The sequence below is a fragment of the Camelina sativa genome, chromosome 15, assembly GCF_000633955.1.
Source record: "Camelina sativa cultivar DH55 chromosome 15, Cs, whole genome shotgun sequence".
In the NCBI taxonomy this organism is placed as follows: domain Eukaryota; kingdom Viridiplantae; phylum Streptophyta; class Magnoliopsida; order Brassicales; family Brassicaceae; genus Camelina; species Camelina sativa.
This window is the reverse complement of record NC_025699.1, coordinates 1334896-1359008: the sequence shown is the minus strand read 5'-3', so window position 1 is coordinate 1359008 and position 24113 is coordinate 1334896. Positions and strand designations below refer to the sequence as shown.

Genomic DNA, 24113 nt, shown 5'->3' with positions numbered 1-24113 from the left:
AAAAAAAAAAAAAAAAAAAAAAAAAAAAAAAAAAAAATACAAATTACGAGTACAAAATTGATTAAAATTTTCCCAAGTTCATATGGGAAACTTGAATTCAAAACTTTGGTGAGTTACTGGAAAACAAAAGAAACAGAGCCATTTTTATCGTCTGAACTTCTTAAAAGATTTCTTGTAATTGCCCCCTCTGTTACCTCCCAAGAACCTCTCACTCTCTTCATCATCATCATCATCTTCTCCCCTTCTCTTCTTCCAACCTCCTGATTCTTTCATGTCCTATATAACATAAATTGCCACAAAAACACATTACCTCTATTATTAAATTCAAGTTACATATGTAGTAGTAAAAGTGCTAGCTGATGAGTAAGTAGATATACCATTGCAGATAAACTTTTGGCTTCTTGAACTCTCACCAACAATGAATAAACTTCGTCTTCCTCAACAGGATATAGTGGTAGCTCTTTCCCTGAGCATCGAAACATAGTCAAAATGTTTGTATCCCATGAGAGAATCAAAATAATAAAAATGTATCTTGCAAGTTATTTTACTTACCCATGAGTTTTTCTATTTGTAGATACCATTCGATCTGATACTGGGTTACAAATGATATCCCGACACCAGAACGTCCAGCACGAGCGGTTCTTCCCACTCTATGGATGTAATCCTATGAACCAAACAGTACTGTGTAATCTCAATATTCTTGAGAAACAAGAAAGAAAGTAAAAAAAAATCACGTAAGAAAAGGGCTAACCTTTGAATTTGTGGGAATGTCATAGTTGATAACCATATCAACTGATGGGATATCGAGCCCTCTACTAGCCACATCGGTACAAACCAAGATATTACATACCCCTGCTTTGAACATATTCAAAGCTCCCAGTCTCTTTGACTGTGAATATTTCAAAAAAAAAGAAATATGAGAAAACAAAATTCGAGAAATGTTTAGAAATAGGACTACTGCATCTATCATTTTACCTGAGTCATTTGACCACTGATAGGAATGGCTCTAAAACCAAGGCTCCGAAGCACCAAAGCCAAAACACGAGTACCATGGCATGTTTGTGTGAAAATCATTGATGTTGATCCAGGCATTTCACTTAGAATGTATACAAGATAGCAATCCTGTTATAAAGTGAATAAATAAGCTAATTATAGTTGGAAGAAGATAAAACCTCTTATCATAAGAGTCTTATGTGTTTGCGATTGATGTTTTGACATTTTCACTATTATTATTAAGAGGTTTTAGGAACAAAAATAAATCTCAAAACATCAATCTATGAGTATTTTACTAAGCTCTGTGATGCAAATAGGATACCTTGAAGTCCCCGGGAACAAACAGATACCACTGCTTAAGAGTATCGACTGTGGAATATTTGGAGGCAGCTTCAATCTGGAGGAAAGCAACGAACAGACAACTGTTAAAACCCCCAACTATGATAGCTGTGACAAACAAATAAACAAAATCAAGTCATTTCGTGTTTCCATACCTTCACAGGATTCCTCAAACATGCCCTTTGAAGTTTTCGAACCTATATAGAAAGGACAAAACAAATTCAGAGACTTTAAATAATCAATGGTTCCTTTAGATCATCCACTCCAAAGATAGAGAGAAAGTCTGATCCATCAAAACCACAAACCTTTGTAGTCATAGTCGCTGAAAAAAGAAATGTTTTACGTTCACGAGGGATCTCTTCCAAAATCTGGTTAAGAGATTTCTCAAAATCTTCATTCAGCAGCCTATCTGCTTCATCAAGAACCTGTTGAACAATGTGAAGTAAATAACAAATTGATACGATCTAAGAAATCGAAAAAGACCAATAAAGATAAGGCATTAGTATACCAGATATTTCAAAGATTTCAGAGAAAATCCTTTTGTGCCAGACATATGATCCCAGAGACGACCAGGTGTTGCAACCTAAAGACACAACATACCATCATAGTTAGTTACTAGATTCATACTTATGATAAGTGCGTTTACTCAAACAAATGACCATAAGATTAGAACAAGAAAACGTACAATAATATGAGGCCGTTTCCCAAGAGCAATAGTTTGTTGCATCTTGTCTATACCTCCAACAAGCTGAAATTAAACGACGTATTATTTAGTTGTAAACCTATTCAACTATTGTGGTAACAGGAAGATTTTAAATTTATGGTTAAAACATGAGCTTACCACAGCACACCTAAGACTTATATCAGCTCCTAAAGCTTTAAACTGCTCAGCAATCTGGATTGCAAGCTCTCTGGAGAGGAAGGAACACAGAAAAATTAAAAAATCAAATCCAATAAGAATGAGCAAACAAAGTAAGTAAGCGCTAGAAGAAAGTAGTATCATACCGAGTAGGAGATAAAACACAAGCGAAGAAGGCAGGATCAGGTCTACGTCCTTTCTTAGGCTCAGAATCATAAACATACTCAAGAAGTGCTTGCAATATAGGAATCGCAAAGGCTCCAGTTTTACCCGAACCAGTTTGCGCGAGTCCAATAACATCTTTCCCTGAACGAACAGAGACATTAAATAAACATCAGATTCAATTACTTGCATGATATATTAAACCCTAATAATCACAAAAATTCAAATCTCGGAAAGACATAAACACAGAACTAGGAACCTCAAAACAATAAAACATCAATGAGCAGGAATCATCATCACAAAGTATTAAACAGATAAAAAAGAGTGTAACCGCACAAAGGCCTTAATTACCTTCAAGAGCATAGGGAAGGGCTTCGGCTTGAATTTTGGAAGGGTTCTTCCATCCCAATCTCTCACAAGCTTTCACAAGCTCCTCACGCACACCAAGTTCTGCAAATGTCTTCACCACTTCGTTCTCTTCCTCCATTTTTCAATACCCACTAACGAATTCGCTATCTCCTGGACTGTAAGGGAATCAAATGGCGTTAAGAAAAAACGCGTCTTTTAAGATTTCCGGCGAGATTTAGGGCTTTAGATAAAATGATAAATGGAGCTGCGTTAGGGTATATAAATCAGAGTTGGCTGAGAAAGAATGAGACCAAAAAAAAAAAAAGAGACGTACGGGCCACGTATGGTTTTTAATAGCCTGATTGGGCCATGTATGGGCCTTGTTTATTCTATTAACCAAACTAAACTAGAATGGATTTTGAGATTAGTAACGTTGAAACCTTTGCCAACTTCTATGTGGACTAATGAATGCCAATCAAACGACATATTGAAAGAAAAAAGAAAAAAAAAACCAAAGCTGCTTCAGTGTTGTGTTCTGATGATTTTAGATGTTTCTCTCACTCAATGCCTTGAGCTGTTCAGGTTATGCAACTTTTGCTTTTTAATATTTTTGTTCATCTGTGTGTAAGTAAAATTTATTTTTAATTGCCTTCAATCGGGTTGTTAAGCTCTCTAAACCAGGTTTGCTTTTTACATTTTTTGATATCATTTGGTCACTTCACCACCATCGTTGTTGCTTGTTAGCAATATATAGGAATCCTGGTTTGGTCTAACTTCCTTTTTACTCATCACCAAGCATATTTGTGATGGACTTATTCGAATTCGATTTTGGGCCATTTCCCCCTCTTGAAATTTTCAGGAACAATTGTTTTCCTTTATCCATTTCAGCTACATATGTTGAAGCACTCACAAGATTTTTATTAGACATGTATCATATATTTATGCATGTGTTCAAGATTCAATGCTTTCTAGTGCCGGAAGATGTAGAAGAGGGATCTGTATAAAATAGAGACTAAACTTTGATTTGTAGGGGTGTATGGTTTAGTCACCCATCGATTGGTGTGGTTTAGACTAAAATACAAGACTGATGAATACGTCAAGCAAAAGGAAAACAAGTTGTCTGATTTGGTCAATGATGATTTTGTATCTCGTATCAGAATCACTAGATGTAATTAATACTTGTGTGGAGCTGTCCAAAATTAACTAAACCCTTACACATCTCTATGATGTAAACCCTCTCTTCAACAATCTGCAATAGGAATAGCAAAATAGATTATTTCCTTTCAAATCAAGTTTTTATAGAGTCTCTATTGAAATTTAACAAATGATAACGTACCATCTCCTTTTTTACGCAAGCTCTTTAAGAACATAAAAAAGATAGCAACAAGGACCAATGCCGCTACTCCTCCTACAACTATAGCCAACGACTTCCCCGTGTTTACTTTTGAACCTTCTTCTTCTACCAAAAGGAAACCAAACAAAAAGAAAAAAGAAAATGGCAACTCAACTCAAGTGCATCATCAACTGATTTGAATTGGTTTTGGTTTAATCGTATACGTACCGTGGTATGAATTATCGGGAACATCATGCGGGTGGTATGTATACCCGACGTAGCACCCTTCTAAGTATATCTGACCCGCGATGGACCACTGACACTCTTCTGCCGCTGCAGCAGCCGCGGCACTGACGCACTCACCGCAATCGCAAGCTTCAACGTGGCCATCACATTGAGCCACAACGTGGAGGAGTTTGAAACTATCCTCAAAGAACCCGTGCCCGTCAACTACTCCTGTTTCAGCTGCAGCGAGTGCCTCTCTCTTCAACTCTTCGAATCCGACAAACGTCTCCGCCGTTGCTCCATCACATATCTTGTGGAGAAGACCGTGTTTGGGGGTTTCGAATAACTTGTGGTTGTTGTGATGATTCCTAGCTCCTTCTGAACACAACAACAACAACAAGAGAATCGTGTTGGACACAATCGGATTTTAAACTTAAGAGCTATATCAATATGTATACTTACGAGCACTAGGGGTCTCAACACGTTCAAATTCGTATATCAAGTGACATCCTCGGAGATGAACACGAGCTGAAGTAGCATTTCCACACAGTCTAGAAGAAATGTCACGAAGAACATTAACACACCTATGGCATATCTCACTCGGATAATCTTCTCTGCACTGGAACCATCCAGAGACGGCGTGCTCTTCGTTACCAACTAGAGTCTTGTAGAACTTAGATCGAGAGGATTCGGATTCGAGTTTGCGTAAGAAAGAAGAAAGGGCTTGTGCACGGAGAAGGAGATTCTTATTCGAGTAATCTGAATATTTTGTTGCTGTTTTTTGAAGGATGTTGGCGTCCAATGAGTCGCATTGTTTGAAAACTAGAGTGTCGTAATCCAATTGGGAAGTGTTGATGAGAGAGGGAAGAGACAGGATTATGATTAGTGCTAGGATTGGTGTGAGAAGAGAGATCAAGTGGACAACCATGGTTGAGACTTGAGACAAAATCTACAGGGAAGAGAGATAGATTATTAATAATATAATTGGTGAATGGAGATGGAAGTTGTGGTAGATTAGATTTTATCTACGTATGTCTACTTGTCTACATATATGTTTATAATTTGGTTGTGACTTAGATGGTCAAGCGCACGTGCTAAGGTATCTCTCTCGATCTTTTCTTCTTTTGTTGGTGTGATCATAGCCATTAGATATTATAATGAAAACAATAATATTTTCAATTTGTCTCGGGTTGTTTAACAAATTTTGTACTGATTAACGGTCGCCATAGTATTAACAATATGTGGATTTGGCTGATCCAAAAAATGTTTAAAATCACACCAACAAGAAGAAAAGATCGTCACAACCATACGTTTTATTTGTTCACAACATCACATGTAAATACATACACTGAATTCATCCATTAGGAAATCCACAAACCATTTCCATGAACCTAATGCATATAATTCATAATCTGATATCAAAAAGTTAGCCTAGCCGACTATATACGTTGAGTAAAGTATATATTATTTTTTCTTTATCTTATCAAACCTCCTCCTAACTTTAAAATATCCACCGGCGCTTTAGATTATCCTATCAACCCTCTCATTATTCTAACCAACCCTATTCGCATATATCTACGAAAAATTTGAAATTATACAAAGAAAATATAAAGAACTTCCTACCCAAAAATATAAATGAAAATATAAAGATCAACAAAAAGAACCAAAACAAACTCTCCTATTCTTCCGTAAATATCGTTAATTCGTTATAACAGAGTTTCAATCACTTTGACTAGATCTTTAATTTTTTTTCTTTACACCAATATACAAAAGTCAAAACTCTTAAAAAAATCAAACAAATATCTTTAGATCAAAACAGACCAAAGAAAGAGCGAGTCAAAGAAATAATGTCTGTAACCTTAAGGTCTCCAACTTTTATAACCAATTTACCGTTTGGAAAAAAAAGTCAATAAAACCAACGGTCTAGTTCTTATCATGTCTAAAAACCACAAGCTTCTTCCTTGTCTCACGCTCCTTCTTAACCTCTCCTTTTATTCTCCTTGTCAATTCTCATTCTCAACTGATCGTATAATCATTCTCACGGAGACGAGTGTGAACAAAGAAGCTTTTTTAGCTTTCTTTAATCTCCCGCTTCTTGCGAAGATTAAACGAATCCATTATAGATTCTAGAAAGAACAAGAAAAAAAACACAAATTAATAAACATGGTTCGACTCAAGTTCGCATGTCCCGTTCTTGAAATCAATTTAATCTCAGCTCAAGATTTAGCCCCTGTTTCAAGAAACATGAAAACCTATTCCGTCGCTTGGATCAACACCGATCCTATGAGGAAACTCACAACGCGTGTTGATCAATCCAACAGAGCTAACCCTATATGGAACGAGAAGTTCGTGTTTAGGGTTAACGACAAGATCCTTGACGCTGACGCATCAGCTATCGTCATTGAGATTTACGCAGCGGCTTGGGCTAAAGACGCCCTTGTTGGTACTGTCAATGTTCTTCTTAGCGATCTTTTTGCTCCTTGGTCTGGTTTCGGTGACGGTGACGACGGTGGTGGTGGGAATAACAATATGAGGCTTGTGACGCTTCAGATCCGTCGTCCTTCCGGTAGGCTACAAGGGTTTTTACGTCTCGGCGTTGCGCTTCTTGACGGTGGTCAACGGAGTATGCCGTTATCTATAGAGGTTTTTGATGGAAGTCGAAGAGGAGACACGAATGGTACTAAAAGAGATCAAGAAGCTTCAAGGATGATGCATCGTCGTACGAATAGCGATCAAACGGATTTAACAACGTCTACGAATGATTACGGAGTTAAAACAGGGGTTGTAACCAACGGAGGAGGAGGTGGTGGTCTTGTTATTGGTGCGGATAGTATGGTGAACGGTTCGCTTTGTAGCTCTGACATTGGACCATCAGCGTCAGTGGTCGCTGCTGCGATTGCGCAAGGGCTTTACAACAGGCAAAAAACAGCGGTTGCGACGACGAATAGTAATAACAAAGAGGACGCGAGTTCGATTCTTGAAGGGAAAACAGAGGGAGTTGAGCACAGAGTCGAGCGTTGGAGAGCGGAGAAGAAAGGAGCCGTTGAAGCGGCTGGTTCAAGCGATGAGTCTAGCGGGAAAGGAGGAGCAGGGAGGAGACGTAGGAGGAGGAGAAGAAAGGAGAAACAACAACGAGGGAGGAACGGTGGAGGTGGAGGAGGAGGAGGAGAAGGTAAGAAAGGGTTGTTTTCATGTTTCGGGAACGTGTTTGGATGCGAGATATCGATAACTTGTGGTGGTGGAAGCGGCGGAGAAGGAGACAGCACGAAGAAGAGATATAACAAGAATAAAGTAGTCAATCTTAGTGCTGTAGACGAAACGTTTAGTCATTCTGCGACTTGAAAAAAGAGAGAAAAGTGTTAATATTTTGTTGTTTTTTTTTGAGAATGTGCGAAAACGTTTGATGATGATGATGATGATGATGGGTTTAAACTGTGAAATTTCAAAGTATTGAGGTGAAAACGTATGAATAAACTTTCAGTTACATTTCTTTCTCAGTAAGGCACTAATCTGAATATTTTGATACTACTGGGGTTACTACGAAAATGTTTTAAAGTTAGGGGGAAGGTATGAGACATAAAGAGAAACGCATAAAAGTAAAAAACAAACTGTGAATTTTCTGGTAAGGGACTAATATGATACTTTTATAAAAGAGGGGTTATTACGAAAAGCTTACAAAGATAGGGGGAAGAAATAAGAGCGTTTAAAAGTATAAAACAAACTTCATCATCAACCTTCTTCTCTTTGTTACGCAATTACACAACTTGCAACGCCCCTCTCTCTCTCTCTCTCTCTCTGTTCGCCGCGAATGTGTAGATAAGTTACAAGTTCTCTGTTTTAATGTTGCTCCTTTCTCTAAATTTCTCACAAATTGAGGTATAGAGAGAGGAGCACAGAGAGAGAGACGCATAGGAAACGGTGATTTTTTCCCAGTTCCCGGCGAAAAATCGGATATTTCTGTATAATCGGCGAATCTGAACTTCACCCACTTGAAATCAGCTAGTGGGTTTTGGTGGGTTTCTCTTAATTTTTCGAGATTTTGGAGAAAAAGTCTTGAATTCTGTACAAAGATGTTTGGGTGTGATTGTTTTTACTGGAGCAGAGGAGTCTCCGAGTTGGATACTGAATCGGCTGAGCCAAAGCCCTTCTCGCTTCCGTCTCCTCTTCCTTGTTGGCCAGAAGGTACAAAAAAAAAAAAAAAACTTTCTTTTACTGGAAATTTGCAATTTGCAGTTTCTTGAACATTTTGAATCATTGGATTAATAATATAAGTTGGAAAAATCAAGGTATATAAGGCTAGGTTTGGTCTAATCTAGTAATTGAGTTTGATTAGTTAGTAGTATAAGATAAGGTTAATATTTCCCGTCGGTTCTCGTCCTTGGTTAATGAGAAATGTCTTAATCTTATCGAGTTTTATATGGATTTTTCTTTTTGGAGAGGAGAATTTATATTTTGATTTATTGAAAGGGGTAGACTGAGAAGATGCTTTGGAATATTCTGCATGGGTTCACTTCCCTTTGTCTTTATCAATCTTCTTTGTTTGACTCTTCTGATACAAGGACTTGATTTCAACTTTACATCTTCTCACATGCAACTTTTAGATATACTTTTTCTTTTGCTATAGTTAGATACTTAGATGTGATTTTAGTATTGACTCGATAATGTTTTCTAATTATATAAAAAGGCTCTATCATTTAATGTCTTGAAAGCGCAGATGGATATGGTATCATGTCATTTGATGGAGTTTATCCAGTTTTGTTTCTTCAGAAGTTATGTACCAACTATCGCTTATACGCTTATAAGGGATAAAATAAGTTATGCTTGATGGAAGTCATGGAACTAAAAATCTTTGGTTGAAGTTACTACTTTTGACTTTTGAGTATTATGTTAAAGATTTCTTTCAAGTCCATTTAATCAATGAATTGTTCTATTTCTATCTATAAGTGTTGTTACTTCTTGTTGGCAAAAGTGATGTACTTTTCTGTTATTTTCAGGTAATGGTTTTGCCACGGGAATAATAAACCTAGGAGTGATCGATGTGGTGAAAATCACTAAGCTCCATAAAGTTTGGAGCTCCGATTCATCGCACGGAAAATCAAAACGTGCAACATTTTACAGAGCTGAGGAAATTCCACACGGTTTCCACTGCCTTGGTCACTATTGTCAGCCAACCGATCAGCCCTTGAGAGGTTATGTACTTGCAGCTCGGGCTAGTGAAACCATCAATGTTGATCATCTCCCGCCCCTGAAAAAGCCTGTGAGTTATTCCTTGGTTTGGAGTGCTGATTTAGAGAAAAATGGCGGTGGCTATTTCTGGCTACCTATTCCTCCGGTTGGTTACAGAGCAATGGGATTTTTTGTAACCCATCAACCAGGGAAACCTGAGACAGAGGAGGTTAGATGTGTCAGAGAGGATCTAACAGAGAGTTGTGAAACCTCTGAGATGATACTTGAGGTGGGTTCTTCCAAGAAAAAGTCGAACCGCTCTGGTTCTCCTTTTAGTGTATGGAGCACCCAACCTTGCGAGAGAGGAATGCTGTCACAAGGTGTAGCTGTTGGGTCATTCTTTTGCTGCACATATGATCTATCTTCTGATAGGACGGTCCCTGATATTGGATGCTTAAAGAATCTTGATTCGACTTTACACGCGATGCCAAATCTCAACCAGGTCCATGCTGTTATCGAACACTACGGACCAACCGTTTACTTCCATCCGGAAGAGGCTTACATGCCTTCATCCGTACAATGGTTCTTTAAAAACGGAGCTTTGTTGTACCGGTCAGGGAAATCACAAGAAGGTGAACCGATTAACTCCACAGGCTCGAACTTGCCTGTTGGAGGATGCAATGATATGGAATTCTGGATAGATCTTCCTGAAGACGAAGAAGCAAAGAGTCATCTCAAGAAAGGAAACCTTGAAAGCTCCGAGCTTTACGTTCATGTGAAACCAGCACTTGGTGGAACCTTCACCGACATTGTGATGTGGATCTTCTGCCCCTTTAATGGCCCGGCCACGCTCAAAATCGGGATATTCACGTTACCTATGACCCGCATAGGAGAACATGTTGGTGACTGGGAACATTTCACTTTCCGTATATGCAACTTCTCTGGTGAGCTTTGGCAAATGTTCTTCTCTCAGCACAGTGGTGGTGGTTGGGTTGATGCGTCAGATATTGAGTTTGTGAAAGATAACAAACCGGCTGTGTACTCATCTAAACACGGACATGCGAGTTTCCCTCATCCAGGAATGTATCTCCAAGGCTCGTCAAAGTTCGGGATTGGAGTGAGAAATGACGTTGCGAAAAGTGACTACATTGTGGATTCTAGCCAAAGGTATGTGATTGTAGCAGCAGAATATTTAGGTAATGGAGTTGTGATGGAGCCGCGCTGGTTACAGTATATGAGAGAATGGGGTCCGAGCATTGCCTATGACTCAGGGTCTGAGATCAATAAGATCATGAATCTTCTTCCTTTGGTTGTTAGGTTCTCTTTTGAGAACATTGTCGATTTGTTTCCCATTGCTCTTTATGGAGAAGAAGGTCCTACGGGGCCAAAGGAGAAAGATAACTGGGAAGGAGATGAGATCTGTTGAAAGAAGAGAACAAGAAGGTTTAGTGGAAGATGAAGTGTTGTACTTATATGTATTTATACAGTGTACTAGTTTAGGGTTTGATCTTGGTGGTTGTATAACTTGATGATGTAAGACCGGCTGATGAGCAATATGTATGTTTTGTTGTAATTATGCTCTGTTCTCGTTCTTTAAGCATATACCAAGTACAAACCAATCCGGTTTAGTGTGTTCCCGGTATGGGACGAAATCGGTTATTGCAAAATTCGGTTTAATAGTGTGTGTAATTGAAAACTTGAACCGTTCTCTGTTCTCTTCTCTATCTCTTTCAATCTGATAAACCTCTTGACACTGCGCTCTAGTGCTTTTCACTTCCGTCGTCAGCAGCAGTGTAAAAATCCGGCGACTTTCCGGCGGAAACTTATTCAATCATATAGCAATAGTAAGGAGCTGCAATGGAGGCTATCACAAAGATATGGTGTTGAGTTTCACTTCGGCGTTAGTGCTGCGATGGATTTCATCTCCGCTTCTACCATATCTTCACCCTTTCTCACACAGTTATCTCCGCTTTCTCTGGGCTCAGGTATAGTTTCGTTAAAGCCTAGATATCGGGTCAAAAATCGAAAATTTGGGTGTAGAGAATCTAAGAAATCTAGAAAAATTGTGCCCATTAGAGGCTGTTTTGGTTTTTCCGGTGGTGTCAATGCGAGTTTTTTGAGGTCGGAAAAGTGTGAATCCGGGAGTGAATCTGTCTCGGAATCATTGAGATTATGTGGAGATGGAAACGAGCTTGTGCCATCGTCTGTGTATAACGCAAAGACGAGAGAGAGCTTATTTCAGTTTGTGTCAAAGCCTTTAGTTGACGCCTTGTTTTGTATTGCGATTGGGTTTTCGCCAGTTCGCTCTTTTCAAGCTCCAGCTTTAGCTGTGCCTTTCGTCAGTGATGTGATTTGGAGGAGAAAGAAAGAGGCAGTGAGAGAGAAAGAGGTGGTTCTGAAAACTGTTGATCATGAGTTCTCGGATTATACTCGGAGGCTGTTGGCGAGAGTCTCGGTTTTACTGAAGGTTGTTGACAAGGTTAGAAAGGAAAATGGAGATGTTGCCGAAGTGGGAACGGTTTTGGATGCAGTGAAGGTGGAGAAGGAGAAACTGCAGAAAGAGATAATGAGTGGATTGTATCGTGATATGAGGCGGTTGAGGAAGGAGAGAGATGTGTTAATGAAAAGAGCTGATGGGATTGTAGATGAGGCCCTAAGGTTGAAGAAAGAGAGTGAAAAACTGTTGATAAAAGGCGCTAGGGAGAAAGTTGAGAAATTGGAAGAGAGTGTGGATATAATGGAGACTGAGTACAACAAGATATGGGAAAGAATTGATGAGATTGACGATATCATTTTAAAGAAAGAGACAACAACATTGAGTTTTGGGGTTAGGGAGCTTATTTTCATCGAAAGAGAGTGTGTAGAGTTGGTTAAGAGCTTCAACCGAGATATGAATCGAAAAATTCCTGAAAGGTGATATCTCTAGCCTTGATTTTTGCTGAGATAATATTATTCTACCTTACCTATAGCTGAGAACTTGGTTTCCCTTTAATGAGAGATTTTTTAACATTTGATTGTGATAAACTCATCTAATTGCAAGATTTCTCTTTCCATTCCTCTTATTTGCGTGCATTTGTAGCAGCGATGATAAAAGTTGTATCTTTTACTTCTAAGATTATCAATTATCCTGTTTGTAGCTCTGCACTTAGTCTAAGTGTATCTTTTTGTTGGTTTTTTACATGTTTTTGTCATGTCTGCGCTCTCTGTTTTTCCTGTTGACATAAATGTTGTATGTTTCACTTACAAGATCAATTGATTTTCTGATTGTAGTGTTCCTGAAAGCTCCATTACAAAACTCTCGAGGTCTGAGATTAAGCAGGAATTAGTGAACGCTCAAAGAAAGCACTTGGAACAAACGATACTGCCTAATGTTTTGGAACTAGAGGAGGTTGACCCCCTTTTCGATCGTGACTCAGTGGATTTTTCTCTACGAATCAAAAAACGCCTTGAGGAATCAAAAAAGCTGCAGAGAGATCTCCAGAATCGTATCAGAAAACGTATGAAAAAGTTTGGTGAAGAAAAGCTTTTTGTTCAAAAGACTCCAGAAGGTGAAGCTGTCAAGGGATTTCCTGAGGCTGAGGTGAAATGGATGTTTGGAGAGAAGGAGGTGGTTGTTCCGAAAGCTATCCAGCTCCATCTACGGCATGGTTGGAAAAAGTGGCAGGAAGAAGCAAAAGCCGATTTGAAACAGAAACTTTTGGAAGATGTTGATTTTGGCAAACAATATATTGCGCAGAGACAGGTAACTTTATGATATGAAGTACTAGCCCACAGATATGCGGTTTGTTTAATATTGGTGGATGTTTTGCAGGGAAGGATGGAACAATGCATTATGTTTTTCATGGTAGATATATAATTAGCATGACTAACCTATAGATTTGTATTCATTGGTGATAAATACCTTAAGAATCACCTCGGTTTTGGTAGATTCTTAAGTTTAATTTTATATTGAATATGCAAATTCATGTGTTATCTTGATCTCGAGCTATTAAGTAAATCAGATTACTTGGGCAAGCAAGAAGCACTCATTTTTTGGCTGACACCATTGATTGGATCCTTTCACTGTTTAATATTCGTAGAACTGAGATGCTAGCTGTAATGCTTAAAATGAAATAGTCTTAGTTGGAACCTTGTTGAAAAGTTTATGTATATCTGTCTTGCAGAGCTTATTTGCACATTATATTGATCATTCACCAATTAGTTAATGAATTTCTAAAATCTGAAGGAACAAGTACTCCTGGATCGAGATAGAGTTGTTTCAAATACGTGGTATAACGAGGACAAAAATAGGTGGGAGATGGACCCTATGGCAGTTCCATATGCAGTTTCCAGAAAGCTGATTGACAGTGCCAGGATTAGGCATGATTATGCTATAATGTATGTTGCATTAAAAGGAGATGACAAGGAGTATTACGTTGACATTAAGGTTACCCATGTCATGGATTTTTTAGTTAAAGTTCTAATCTATTTGATGGCTTTTTAAGTTTAGGTTTTCAACTCTTGTCTGTGGTTGTAGGAATATGAGATGCTATTTGAGAAATTCGGAGGGTTTGATGCTCTGTACCTCAAAATGCTTGCTTGTGGAATTCCAACTTCTGTTCATCTGATGTGGATACCCATGTCAGAGCTAAGTCTTCAACAACAGTTTCTGTTGGTTACAAGGGTGGTTTCTCGAGTCTTTAACGCATTGAAGAAGACTCAAGTTGTATCAAATGCGAAGGATAATGCATTAAGGAGAATAAGGAATATTAACGATGACATTATGATGGCGGTCGTGTTTCCAGTTATCGAATTTATCATTCCTTACCAGGTATCACTTTATTCTCTATCTAGATATATTCCTCCTGCTTTTATTGTGTCTAAAATATTTTTATTTCTGACACAGTTACGGCTGCGTCTGGGAATGGCTTGGCCAGAAGAAATAGAACAGACTGTTGGCTCAACATGGTACTTACAATGGCAGTCTGAAGCAGAATTGAACTTCAAGTCCCGCAATACAGAAGATTTTCAGTGGTTCCTTTGGTTTCTAATTCGAAGTTCTATATATGGGTTTGTTTTGTATCATGTTTTTCGCTTTCTGAAAAGAAAGGTCCCAAGATTTCTTGGCTATGGACCCTTCCGCCGAGATCCAAACGTGCGGAAATTCTTTAGAGTGGTATGTAACTTTTCTCTCCTTTTATGCATCTCTTTCCAACACTCTCAATTTGTCGTGAGCAGTAGTATTGTAGCTAGTATTACACCGTTCATGTTTGTTGATCATTCAGGTTTCTTACACTCACAGTTGGTTACTGAAAGTCGCTTTTTTATTTCTTCTTTCAGAAATCATATTTTACTTATAGAAAAAGGAGAATCAAACAAAAGAGAAAGGCTGGAATCGACCCCATAAAAACTGCATTCGACAGAATGAAGAGAGTGAAAAATCCACCAATTCCATTAAAAAACTTTGCTAGTATTGAGTCTATGAGAGAAGAAATCAACGAGGTTGTGGCATTTTTACAAAATCCAAAGGCATTTCAGGAGATGGGTGCCCGCGCACCTCGGGTATGTTGCTTTACGGTTCTGTATGCTTATCCTGTGGGGGCAGTGTCCAATTATAAGAATTTTTAATCACGTTGCAGGGAGTTCTTATTGTGGGTGAGAGAGGAACAGGGAAGACGTCACTGGCGCTCGCTATAGCAGCGGAAGCAAGAGTGCCTGTTGTCAATGTTGAAGCTCAAGAGTTGGAAGCTGGGCTATGGGTTGGTCAAAGTGCAGCGAATGTCAGGGAACTCTTTCAAACTGCAAGAGACTTGGTTAGCTGCTTTCCTCAGATTGTTTTGTAATTCATCATTTTTATAGATATTACATTGTCCTCATGATGTCATCTTATGCTCTGATGTATACTGTGATGACTAGGCACCCGTAATCATTTTTGTGGAGGATTTTGACCTCTTTGCTGGTGTACGCGGGAAGTTCGTACATACAAAACAGCAAGATCATGAATCGTTCATTAATCAGCTTCTTGTTGAACTTGATGGGTAATAGCTAATTTCTATGTTGGTTAACAATTAAGACCAAAATTGTAGCATTCACAGCGTTTTCTCAAAGTATCGCGTTTAATGCAGTAGGGACTGGTCCAGTAGAAACTCAAGTAGCTTCTCCCTTTTTCCAGTTGACTTTTCTGCTGTCATTCCAATAACTTCTACTTATGCAGCTTTGAGAAACAGGATGGTGTAGTTTTGATGGCGACGACACGAAATCATAAGCAAATTGATGAGGCGTTAAGAAGGCCAGGTCGTATGGATAGAGTATTCCATCTTCAAAGTCCAACTGAAATGGAAAGGGAGAGGATTTTACACAACGCTGCAGAAGAAACCATGGACAGAGAACTCATTGATCTAGTGGATTGGCGTAAGGTAATCTTAAGCTTTGCAAAGTTGTTTATTTTCTTTTGCATCTGATGGTTCATTTCTATTTTGCTTGTGAGTACTATACCAATTCATATTTCTTCTTTCTTGCTCTCTCCTATCTCTCTCTGTAGTTCTGTTCCCTACTATGTTAGTTACCAATTCATGTTTACAGGTTTCGGAGAAGACAACTTTATTACGACCGATAGAACTAAAACTTGTTCCAATGGCTCTCGAAAGCAGTGCCTTCAGAAGCAAATTTCTGGACACTGACGAACTTCTGAGTTACGTTAGCTGGTTTGCGGTAAGAAATGTGTCATCTTCTTCGCCTATGGTCAAGCCCATTTTTGTTAATTTCGAAGTGTGATTCATCAGGTGATTTTTTTCTCTTTCTGACAGACGTTTAGCCATATAGTCCCCCCATGGCTGCGGAAAACTAAACTTGCAAAGACAATGGGAAAAGTGCTTGTAAATCATCTTGGACTCAACTTAACCAAAGAAGATTTGGAGAATGTGGTTGATCTGATGGAACCATATGGACAAATAAGCAACGGAATAGAACTTTTAAGTCCTTCTGTTGCTTGGACGAGGGAGACAAAGTACCCACATGCTGTCTGGGCGGCTGGTCGTGCTCTCATTGCACTTCTAATACCAAACTTCGATGTTGTGGAAAATCTTTGGCTTGAGCCTAGTTCCTGGGAAGGAATTGGGTGTACAAAAATAACCAAGGTCACAAGTGGAGGCTCTGCAATTGGGAATACCGAATCAAGATCATATCTTGAAAAGAAGCTTGTTTTCTGCTTTGGATCTCACATTGCATCCCAAATGCTTCTTCCTCCCGGAGATGAAAATTTTCTTTCTTCTTCAGAAATAACTAAAGCGCAGGAGGTAAACTCTTTCTACTCTTTTGCAGTATGCTGTCGTCTACATGCTTAATGTTTCGTTTCTTTATGATTATTATTTGCGTCTTGCAACAGATTGCAACACGTATGGTGCTTCAATATGGCTGGGGACCCGATGACAGTCCTGCGGTATACTATGCTACTAACGCGGTAACCTTCTTTTTTATATCTGAAATTGTCTCCATTCCAAGATTAAATGTCTGATACCACTGAACCAACATGATGATTTGATCTTACATACAGTTTCCATTCATTCTGATGTCCCATCTGATCAGTTGATTGACCCTATACTTTTTTCTGTTTGGTTTATTTGATTCCATTGAGCAGGTTTCAGCTTTGAGTATGGGGAACAATCACGAGTATGAAATGGCGGATAAAGTTGAAAAGGTTCGTTTTGCTCTCTAGTTTTCCATACGTTCTTAATACATCTGCCGTGTCAGTGGTGACTCTCTAGGGAAATTTTCTATCTTCAGCTTAGCTTTTCGGTAGTTTCAAGCATTGTCCAAGGCTAAATGACCTCTCTAATACCATCTTATTCCTCTACAGATTTATGACTTAGCGTATGAAAAGGCAAAGGGAATGCTTCTTAAAAATCGCCGTGTCCTTGAGAAAATCACAGAGGAGCTACTCGAATTTGAAATCTTAACTCAGAAGGTTAAAAAATCTTTACGATGGTTGAGATCAAATTAGAATGAAGGATTTGTTCCAAACAACCTATGATCTTATCAATTTGGTTTCGTCGTATGGTTTGCAGGATCTGGACAGAATTGTACATGAGAATGGAGGGATTCGGGAGAAGGAACCCTTCTTTCTCTCAGGAACTGATTACAATGAGGCAAGTATTACGACCATCAATCCATTTTTATTAAAAGATGCATGTATTAGGAAACCTTTAACCATTTTCTGTTGATACTGCTTAGTGCTTACAGTTTTTTTTTCTCTTTTTTGTTCGTTTGCAGCCATTGTCAAGAAGTTTTCTTGATGTTGGAGATCCGCCAGAAACTGCACTTCTTAGTGCACCAACCTAAAAAGCAATTGAGATGATTCCATATTTTGATGATAGAGTTTCTTAGCATACCTTATTTATACTATTAAAACGAAATTGTTTTATATAAATAAACATATTAATTTCGTTTTGACTTATTTATTTATTTAAAATTAAATGAAAATTTAAAAAGAGATTGACTTTGTGAAGATTCTAATACTGAGGGATCGAACCAGTTACCTCAAGTCTACTTCACAAGTGTTTGAAACCAATGGACCAAATGAATTTTGACCGCCGGTCGAACCGATTTTAATTTTTTTAAACCGACGGCCCGGAGCAAATGCATTGACTTGCTTCTTCTTCTCCACTCTCAAGGCTCGGGCTCTGGACTACTACTGTCACGTGATCCCAAATCCATGATGAGACTCAACTCGAGTTTCTGGGTTCTCATCTTCTCAATCACGCTTCTTTCAATCCAATTCAAGGCTTCGTTTGGATCCGAATCAACTAAGGAAGCTTACGTCACACTTTTGTATGGAGATGAGTTCTTATTGGGTGTTAGGGTATTGGGCAAATCGATCCGAGACACTGGATCCAACAAGGACATGGTCGTTTTGGTCTCTGATGGTGTTTCAGACTACTCCAAGAAGCTACTCAAGGTTTAAAGCTATAACCTTTCTATTCCTAGAAGCTTTAAAGATCTTTAGAAATGAGAAGGCTTTTCCTATGTTTTGAGTTATTAAAGGTTAGATTTTTAATTATATGTAGGCTGATGGATGGAAGATAGAGAAGATTAGTTTATTGGCAAATCCAAACCAAGTTCATCCCAAGAGATTCTGGGGTGTTTATACAAAGCTTAAGATATTTAACATGACTGATTACAAGAAAGGTAAGTGATTTGTGTTCTGCAATCTTAGAGCTTTTTTTTCCATGTGTTTATGTTATGTTTATATGTCACTGTTTTTGTTTTGGTACAGTTGTGTATCTCGATGCTGATACTATTGTGGTAAAGAACATCGATGATATGTTTAAGTGCTCCAAGTTTTGTGCTAATTTGAAGCACTCTGAGAGGCTGAACTCTGGGGTTATGGTTGTTGAGCCCTCTGAAGCTTTGTTCAATGATATGATGAAGCAAGTGAAGACTTTGTCGTCTTATACTGGTGGAGATCAAGGGTTCTTGAATTCCTATTATCCAGACTTTCCGAATGCTCGTGTTTTTGATCCTAGTTTGTCCCCTGAAGCTATGAAAACAAGACCAGTTCCTAAAATGGAAAGGCTATCTACGTTATACAATGCAGATGTTGGTCTTTATATGCTTGCTAACAAGGTATATTCAGTTTCAAATTTGTGATGTGAGCTGGAATGTGTGTGGCCTAGTTTTGATTATTTAGAAGCTTAAGATTCGCATTATTTATGTAGTGGATGGTCGATGACAGCAAGCTTCACATTATTCACTACACTCTCGGCCCTCTTAAGCCTTGGGATTGGTGGACGGCGTGGCTCGTGAAACCTGTTGAGGCGTGGCATGTAGGTATTCCTGTTCGTGATTGTACATTTTTTCTCATTATATCTTGAAAATTGAGTTCCTTGGAGTGATATTCTAAGTTATGTTTCATCTGGACAACTGCAGAGCATTAGGGTAAGGCTTGAGGAGACTCTTCCTGGAACTGGAGGTGGAAAGACCCCAAATGATGAATTCATGGTCAAGTTCCTTTTCTTGTTACCACTTTGTGGGCTTTTGTTCTGCCTTTATCGTTCCGTACAGGTTAGACTTCTCGTTGTACCCAACCATTTCTTTCATCTCAGCTAAATTCATCTCTTATGGATCTCAAATTTATTTTTATACTGCAGGGGCGTGACTTCTTGGGTTCAATGTGCAGGAGCTCATTATGCATTCAAATCAGACATCTTTATTACAAAGTTAGATCTAATGGAACAGTTGGTTATAGCGGTGTATCAACATTGTCTACCATGAACCCCAACTATCAAGTTAGGTTTCATTTTCCAGATTGTTTTTAGTACATAATTGCCCACTTACCTGCTTTTTTAAAAGCTAAAAATTCATTTCTAATGTTCGATCTTTATCACTGCAGCTCCACACTGGCTCACACTCTAAGGTTCCTCAATACTTGGGGGCAGTTTCAGTTGCAGTCTGTTTTGTGGCTGCTTTGACATCCATTGGCGTTTCCTTTATGTTTGTGCCAAGGCAGATCATGCCATGGACTGGCTTGATTCTGATATATGAGTGGACATTCACAATCTTCTTCCTTTTATATGGTAGCTTTCTACTTCTAGTGTATCAATATGGCAAGAATATCGCAGTTCAAACAGGATCTCTTTCATCACAAACAGAGTCGTCATTGGATGATTCGGGAAAAGGTATGGACATGTTGAAATCATAACATCAATATCTGTGGCATTCTCTGCAAAAAGAATGTATCAATACCATAATTTACTCTCTCTCTCTCTCTCTCTTTCGCCAAGTCTACTCATTCTGTGAACTACACAGCCCCAGAGACACAAATGTCTTTCTCTTTTATTTTATTTTGTTATCATTAACTTGTTTGAACAATCAACAGGTCATCAGCGGGGAGATGCGTCTTTTGACTTTACTACATGCTATTATGGATTAGGGATGGCATTTCTGGCTGTTGCTGCCATTTCTTTGCCCTACATTTTAGGGGTCACCGCTTTATTTTTGAGGTAACTTTCTTCACATTGGCTGTATCATTAGCATCAAGAACCAACCCATAATTTCAACATCATCCGCTGATAAGGAAAATCTTAAATCATTTGCTTATGTTCCTCGTTGGTCTTAGATCACCTGGGAATGTGTTACTCATTCTCATAAATTGTTGTTGATTCATGATACTCTTGTTCCTGGGTTTGAGTGGATTAGGATCTGTCAGGGTGATTTTTTTTGTTTCACTTATTTATGTACTAACTGGCTGGTTTCTGCTTATATTGAGCAGGTTGGGTCTGATGATAGCCGTAGCCATGGTTCTAGTTTCGTTCATGACCTATGCTTCAGAGCACCTTGCAATCAGATGGTTCCTCAAAGGTCTAGAAAACCGTGACACAACGAGAACAAAGTCAATCTGCTTCATCTGCTGACACATACACACAAAAGCGTGTCACAGTGTAACTCACAACACAACTATCTCTTTATTCTGTTACTGTTAGGATAACTTCAAGTTTTGTTCTTTTTCGTGTTATTATCTCATTGTATTTTTCTAAATGATTTTGGTTCCTTCATCACGTAGTTTGTATCCCATACAACAAGTTTTAATTTTACAAGAATCGATTAAACTTTTTAGCAAACGCATTTAGTAGTAATAGATTGAGAAGAAAAAGCAACTTAAATTAGAGTTATAACATGAATACGCAATAAATGAACCAACTTATGATGACTCCAAGATCTGTTATTTCTTGTATTATCATATCATTTATTTGTTGCGTAATAATATGTTCATACAACAAGTTTTATTTTGAGTTTGAAATGAAGACATTACATCAAAAGGAACATTTGCCTTTAACTTATAGTACTCATGTTCTTGTAGAAATAAATCTCCATCTCGCCAGACAACCTCTTCGATAGCAACCTATATATTGGATATTCGTTGCTCAAACTGATAGTGGTTGGATACTCACTGTCATCACCGAAAGTGAACTTGTAGTATTCGTTAGTCTTATGGATGGCGAATGTACTGTCATTGTTTGACGTAGATTTAGATCCGTTGAGGACTACTTCACCTTCTAAAGAGCCTCTCTGAACTACTCTCCAAAAGCCGGATTCACCGCAGTGACGTGGATCTACGAACTTGATCTTAAGTTTTGCTGATTCACGTACAACATCTGACTTGGATGATAGTACAAACATAACTTGTGTGGGTGATGACATGTTTGGATTGGTGACCATTAACGGTTGTTGTGGGCATGAGTTGGGATCAGCAGATCCCCATTTCATACGGCAAATCCACATATTGTAGTCCGACGTCATGAAGCTGATGTAATACGGCACGTTGGGCTTAACCGGATCTCCCTCGCCATCATAAACCACGTCGGTCCCTTCACCAGCAACACCAGAGTTTGTTGTTATTGCAACGAGCAAGAAAGAGAGCATCATCAACCGGAATGTTTTCATCTTTGTGTTGTTTTCTGTTTCTCTTGCTTTCGTGTTCTTGTGTTGATTAGTTCCTTATATAGAGATTATGGAAATAGTGGGTCGGGTTACGTATAATACCCATTAATCTTTTTCGTCTTCACATGTTGAACTTAGCTTGTTAAAGCTGCTAAAACATTTCTTTTTTCCTTACTATCTGGATCTTGTTTACGAGAGATGGATCTAAGTCAAAGCTACATACCAGTTAAGAAATGATTAAAACACGCGCCACAAGAGCTTATTAATAAGTGTTAAGTTTCGTAAACTTCCAATATAACGTCAATTGGTTCTATATCCTGTATATACATTGTCATTATATGACCATCTGAGATGATGATATTAGCTCACGAAGAGAATGACGACTAAAAATGTCATAAATAATGTGACGTATTATGTACAATATACAACCAACTGACAATGAATTGGCCACATAATGTATCACTCAATGTTTTTAACTTTTATCTCACGTCATTTCCTATGTAAGCTAGACTCTTTTCACATATAGATGGTGAATGCATGCATGCATGTACAAAGTACAAACTTACATTTATAAAGACTTAGATAATAATGGCTTCGATACCAATCATAAACACTTCTTTTCCCCTAAAAATATGGAGATTACAAGTCTTTTTTTTTCTTCTTTTCTCAATGCCACTTGCTAATTGAGAAAAGATTTAAACACGTTTCATGGCGGTGATCGAGGGAGTAATTTGGAGTGGACTTTCTAATTGACCAAAGATAAATAAATTGTTGATGATTCATCATACTCTTTGTTCTTGGATTTGAGTAAATTTGGACCTGTCAGGATGAAATTTCGTTTCACTTGTTTATGTATACTAACCGGCTAGTTTCTGCTATATATATATATTGAGCAAGTTAGGTCTGATGATAGCCGTAGATACAATTCAATCTGCTTCCTCTGTTCACACACACACACACACACACACACACACACACACAAGCGCGTCACAATGTAACTCACAACACAGCTTATGAGTTATGATCTCTTAATAATTACGCTAGGATAACTCCGAGTTTTGTTCTTTTCGTATGTTTTTTTTTCTAAATGATTTTGGTTCCTTGTCCTTCATCACGTAGTTGTAGCCCATATCATGAATTACAACAAATTTTAATTTACAAGAGTCGATTAACCTTTATGCAAATGGCATTTAGTAATATATTGGGAAGAAAAAGCAACTATAAGTAGATTAACAACATGAATAGGCAACAAAAGAACCAACTTATGATCTCTTCATTCTGTTAAGACAAGACTCCAAGTCTTGTTCTTTCTTTTGTTATTATATAATTTATTATTGCGTATTCATGTTTTATATTGATTTTGAAAAGAGAACATCACATCAAATAGGCCAGTGAAAATTTGCCTTAACTTATAGTACTCATGTTCTTGTAAAAATAAATCTCCATCTCGCCAGACAACCTCTTGGATAGCAACCTATATATAGGATATTCGTTGCTCAAACTGATACTGGTTTGATAGTCACCGGTGTCGTCGTCACCGAAAGTGAACTTGTAGTATTCGTTAGTTTTATGGATGGCGAACGTACTGTCATTGTTTGACTTAGACTTAGATCCGTTGAGGACTACTTCACCTTCTAAAGAACCTCTCTGGACAACTCTCCAAAACCCGGATTTACCGCAGTGACGTGGACCTACGAACTTGATCTTAAGTTTGGCTGATTCACGTACGACATCTGACTTGGATAGCAATACAAACATAACCTGTGTGGGTGCTGACATGTTTGGATTGGTGACCATTAGCGGTTGTTGTGGGCATGAGTTGGGATCAGTAGATCCCCATTTCATTCGGCATATCCACATGTTGTAGTCCGACGTCATGAAGCTGATGTAATACGGCACGTTGGGCTTAACCGGATCTCCTTCGCCATCATAAACCACGTCGGTCCCTTCACCGACAACACCAGATGTTGTTGTTATCGCAACGAGCATGAAAGAGAGCATCATCAACCGGAATTGTTTCATCTTTGAATTGTTTTCTGTTTTTCTCTTGCTTTTGGTGTGTTCTCTCGTACTTGAGGTCCTTTTTATAGAGATTATGGAAATAGTGGGTCGGGTACAATACCCATTCTTTGCCGCCTTCACATGTTGAACTTGCTTCTTAAAGCTTCTAAACATTTTCTTTTTTCCTTACTATATGGATCTTGTTTACGAGGCGCCGAGGTGGAAGTCAAAGCTAACGAACTAGTTAAGAAATTAAACGATTAAGTTTATAGT

The 24113-nt window shown here is 38.4% G+C and overlaps 8 protein-coding genes across 8 annotated transcripts; 4 read left to right on the top strand and 4 right to left on the bottom strand.

The window, feature by feature from the left end:
- LOC104747999 (DEAD-box ATP-dependent RNA helicase 10-like) lies at positions 145-2901 on the bottom strand. The gene is made up of 13 exons (XM_010469695.2): positions 2705-2901; positions 2338-2497; positions 2174-2243; positions 2018-2080; positions 1841-1915; positions 1638-1757; positions 1488-1529; positions 1316-1390; positions 976-1122; positions 752-889; positions 553-664; positions 378-466; positions 145-276 (listed from the first exon to the last, which is right to left on the bottom strand). The coding sequence occupies exons 1-13, from the start codon at positions 2838-2840 to the stop codon at positions 145-147; spliced, it is 1359 nt and encodes a 452-aa protein (XP_010467997.1). The 5' UTR covers positions 2841-2901.
- On the bottom strand, positions 3701-5250 carry LOC104744546 (cysteine-rich repeat secretory protein 39). Its single transcript, XM_010465614.2, has 4 exons — positions 4722-5250; positions 4263-4637; positions 4038-4160; positions 3701-3950 (listed from the first exon to the last, which is right to left on the bottom strand). Exons 1-4 carry the CDS (start codon positions 5185-5187, stop codon positions 3943-3945), a joined length of 972 nt encoding a protein of 323 aa, XP_010463916.1. The 5' UTR covers positions 5188-5250; the 3' UTR covers positions 3701-3942.
- Positions 6124-7747, top strand: LOC104744544. The gene has a single exon (XM_010465613.1). The coding sequence runs from the start codon at positions 6423-6425 to the stop codon at positions 7599-7601; it is 1179 nt and encodes a 392-aa protein (XP_010463915.1). The 5' UTR covers positions 6124-6422; the 3' UTR covers positions 7602-7747.
- On the top strand, positions 7997-11025 carry LOC104744543. The gene is made up of 2 exons (XM_010465612.2): positions 7997-8441; positions 9254-11025. The coding sequence occupies exons 1-2, from the start codon at positions 8330-8332 to the stop codon at positions 10849-10851; spliced, it is 1710 nt and encodes a 569-aa protein (XP_010463914.1). The 5' UTR covers positions 7997-8329; the 3' UTR covers positions 10852-11025.
- Positions 11146-17856, top strand: LOC104744542 (probable inactive ATP-dependent zinc metalloprotease FTSHI 5, chloroplastic). Its single transcript, XM_010465611.2, has 16 exons — positions 11146-12338; positions 12696-13167; positions 13651-13851; positions 13942-14235; positions 14311-14580; positions 14745-14966; positions 15044-15217; positions 15321-15442; positions 15619-15820; positions 15987-16115; positions 16211-16699; positions 16789-16863; positions 17041-17100; positions 17260-17367; positions 17468-17548; positions 17673-17856. Exons 1-16 carry the CDS (start codon positions 11338-11340, stop codon positions 17739-17741), a joined length of 3969 nt encoding a protein of 1322 aa, XP_010463913.1. The 5' UTR covers positions 11146-11337; the 3' UTR covers positions 17742-17856.
- Positions 18062-21019, top strand: LOC104744540 (inositol phosphorylceramide glucuronosyltransferase 1-like). Its single transcript, XM_010465609.1, has 9 exons — positions 18062-18357; positions 18467-18587; positions 18676-19025; positions 19118-19225; positions 19329-19463; positions 19550-19687; positions 19792-20077; positions 20278-20401; positions 20671-21019. Exons 1-9 carry the CDS (start codon positions 18115-18117, stop codon positions 20810-20812), a joined length of 1647 nt encoding a protein of 548 aa, XP_010463911.1. The 5' UTR covers positions 18062-18114; the 3' UTR covers positions 20813-21019.
- LOC104744541 lies at positions 21099-21875 on the bottom strand. Its single transcript, XM_010465610.2, has one exon. The coding sequence runs from the start codon at positions 21840-21842 to the stop codon at positions 21231-21233; it is 612 nt and encodes a 203-aa protein (XP_010463912.1). The 5' UTR covers positions 21843-21875; the 3' UTR covers positions 21099-21230.
- LOC104744539 lies at positions 23063-23915 on the bottom strand. The gene has a single exon (XM_010465608.2). The coding sequence runs from the start codon at positions 23859-23861 to the stop codon at positions 23244-23246; it is 618 nt and encodes a 205-aa protein (XP_010463910.1). The 5' UTR covers positions 23862-23915; the 3' UTR covers positions 23063-23243.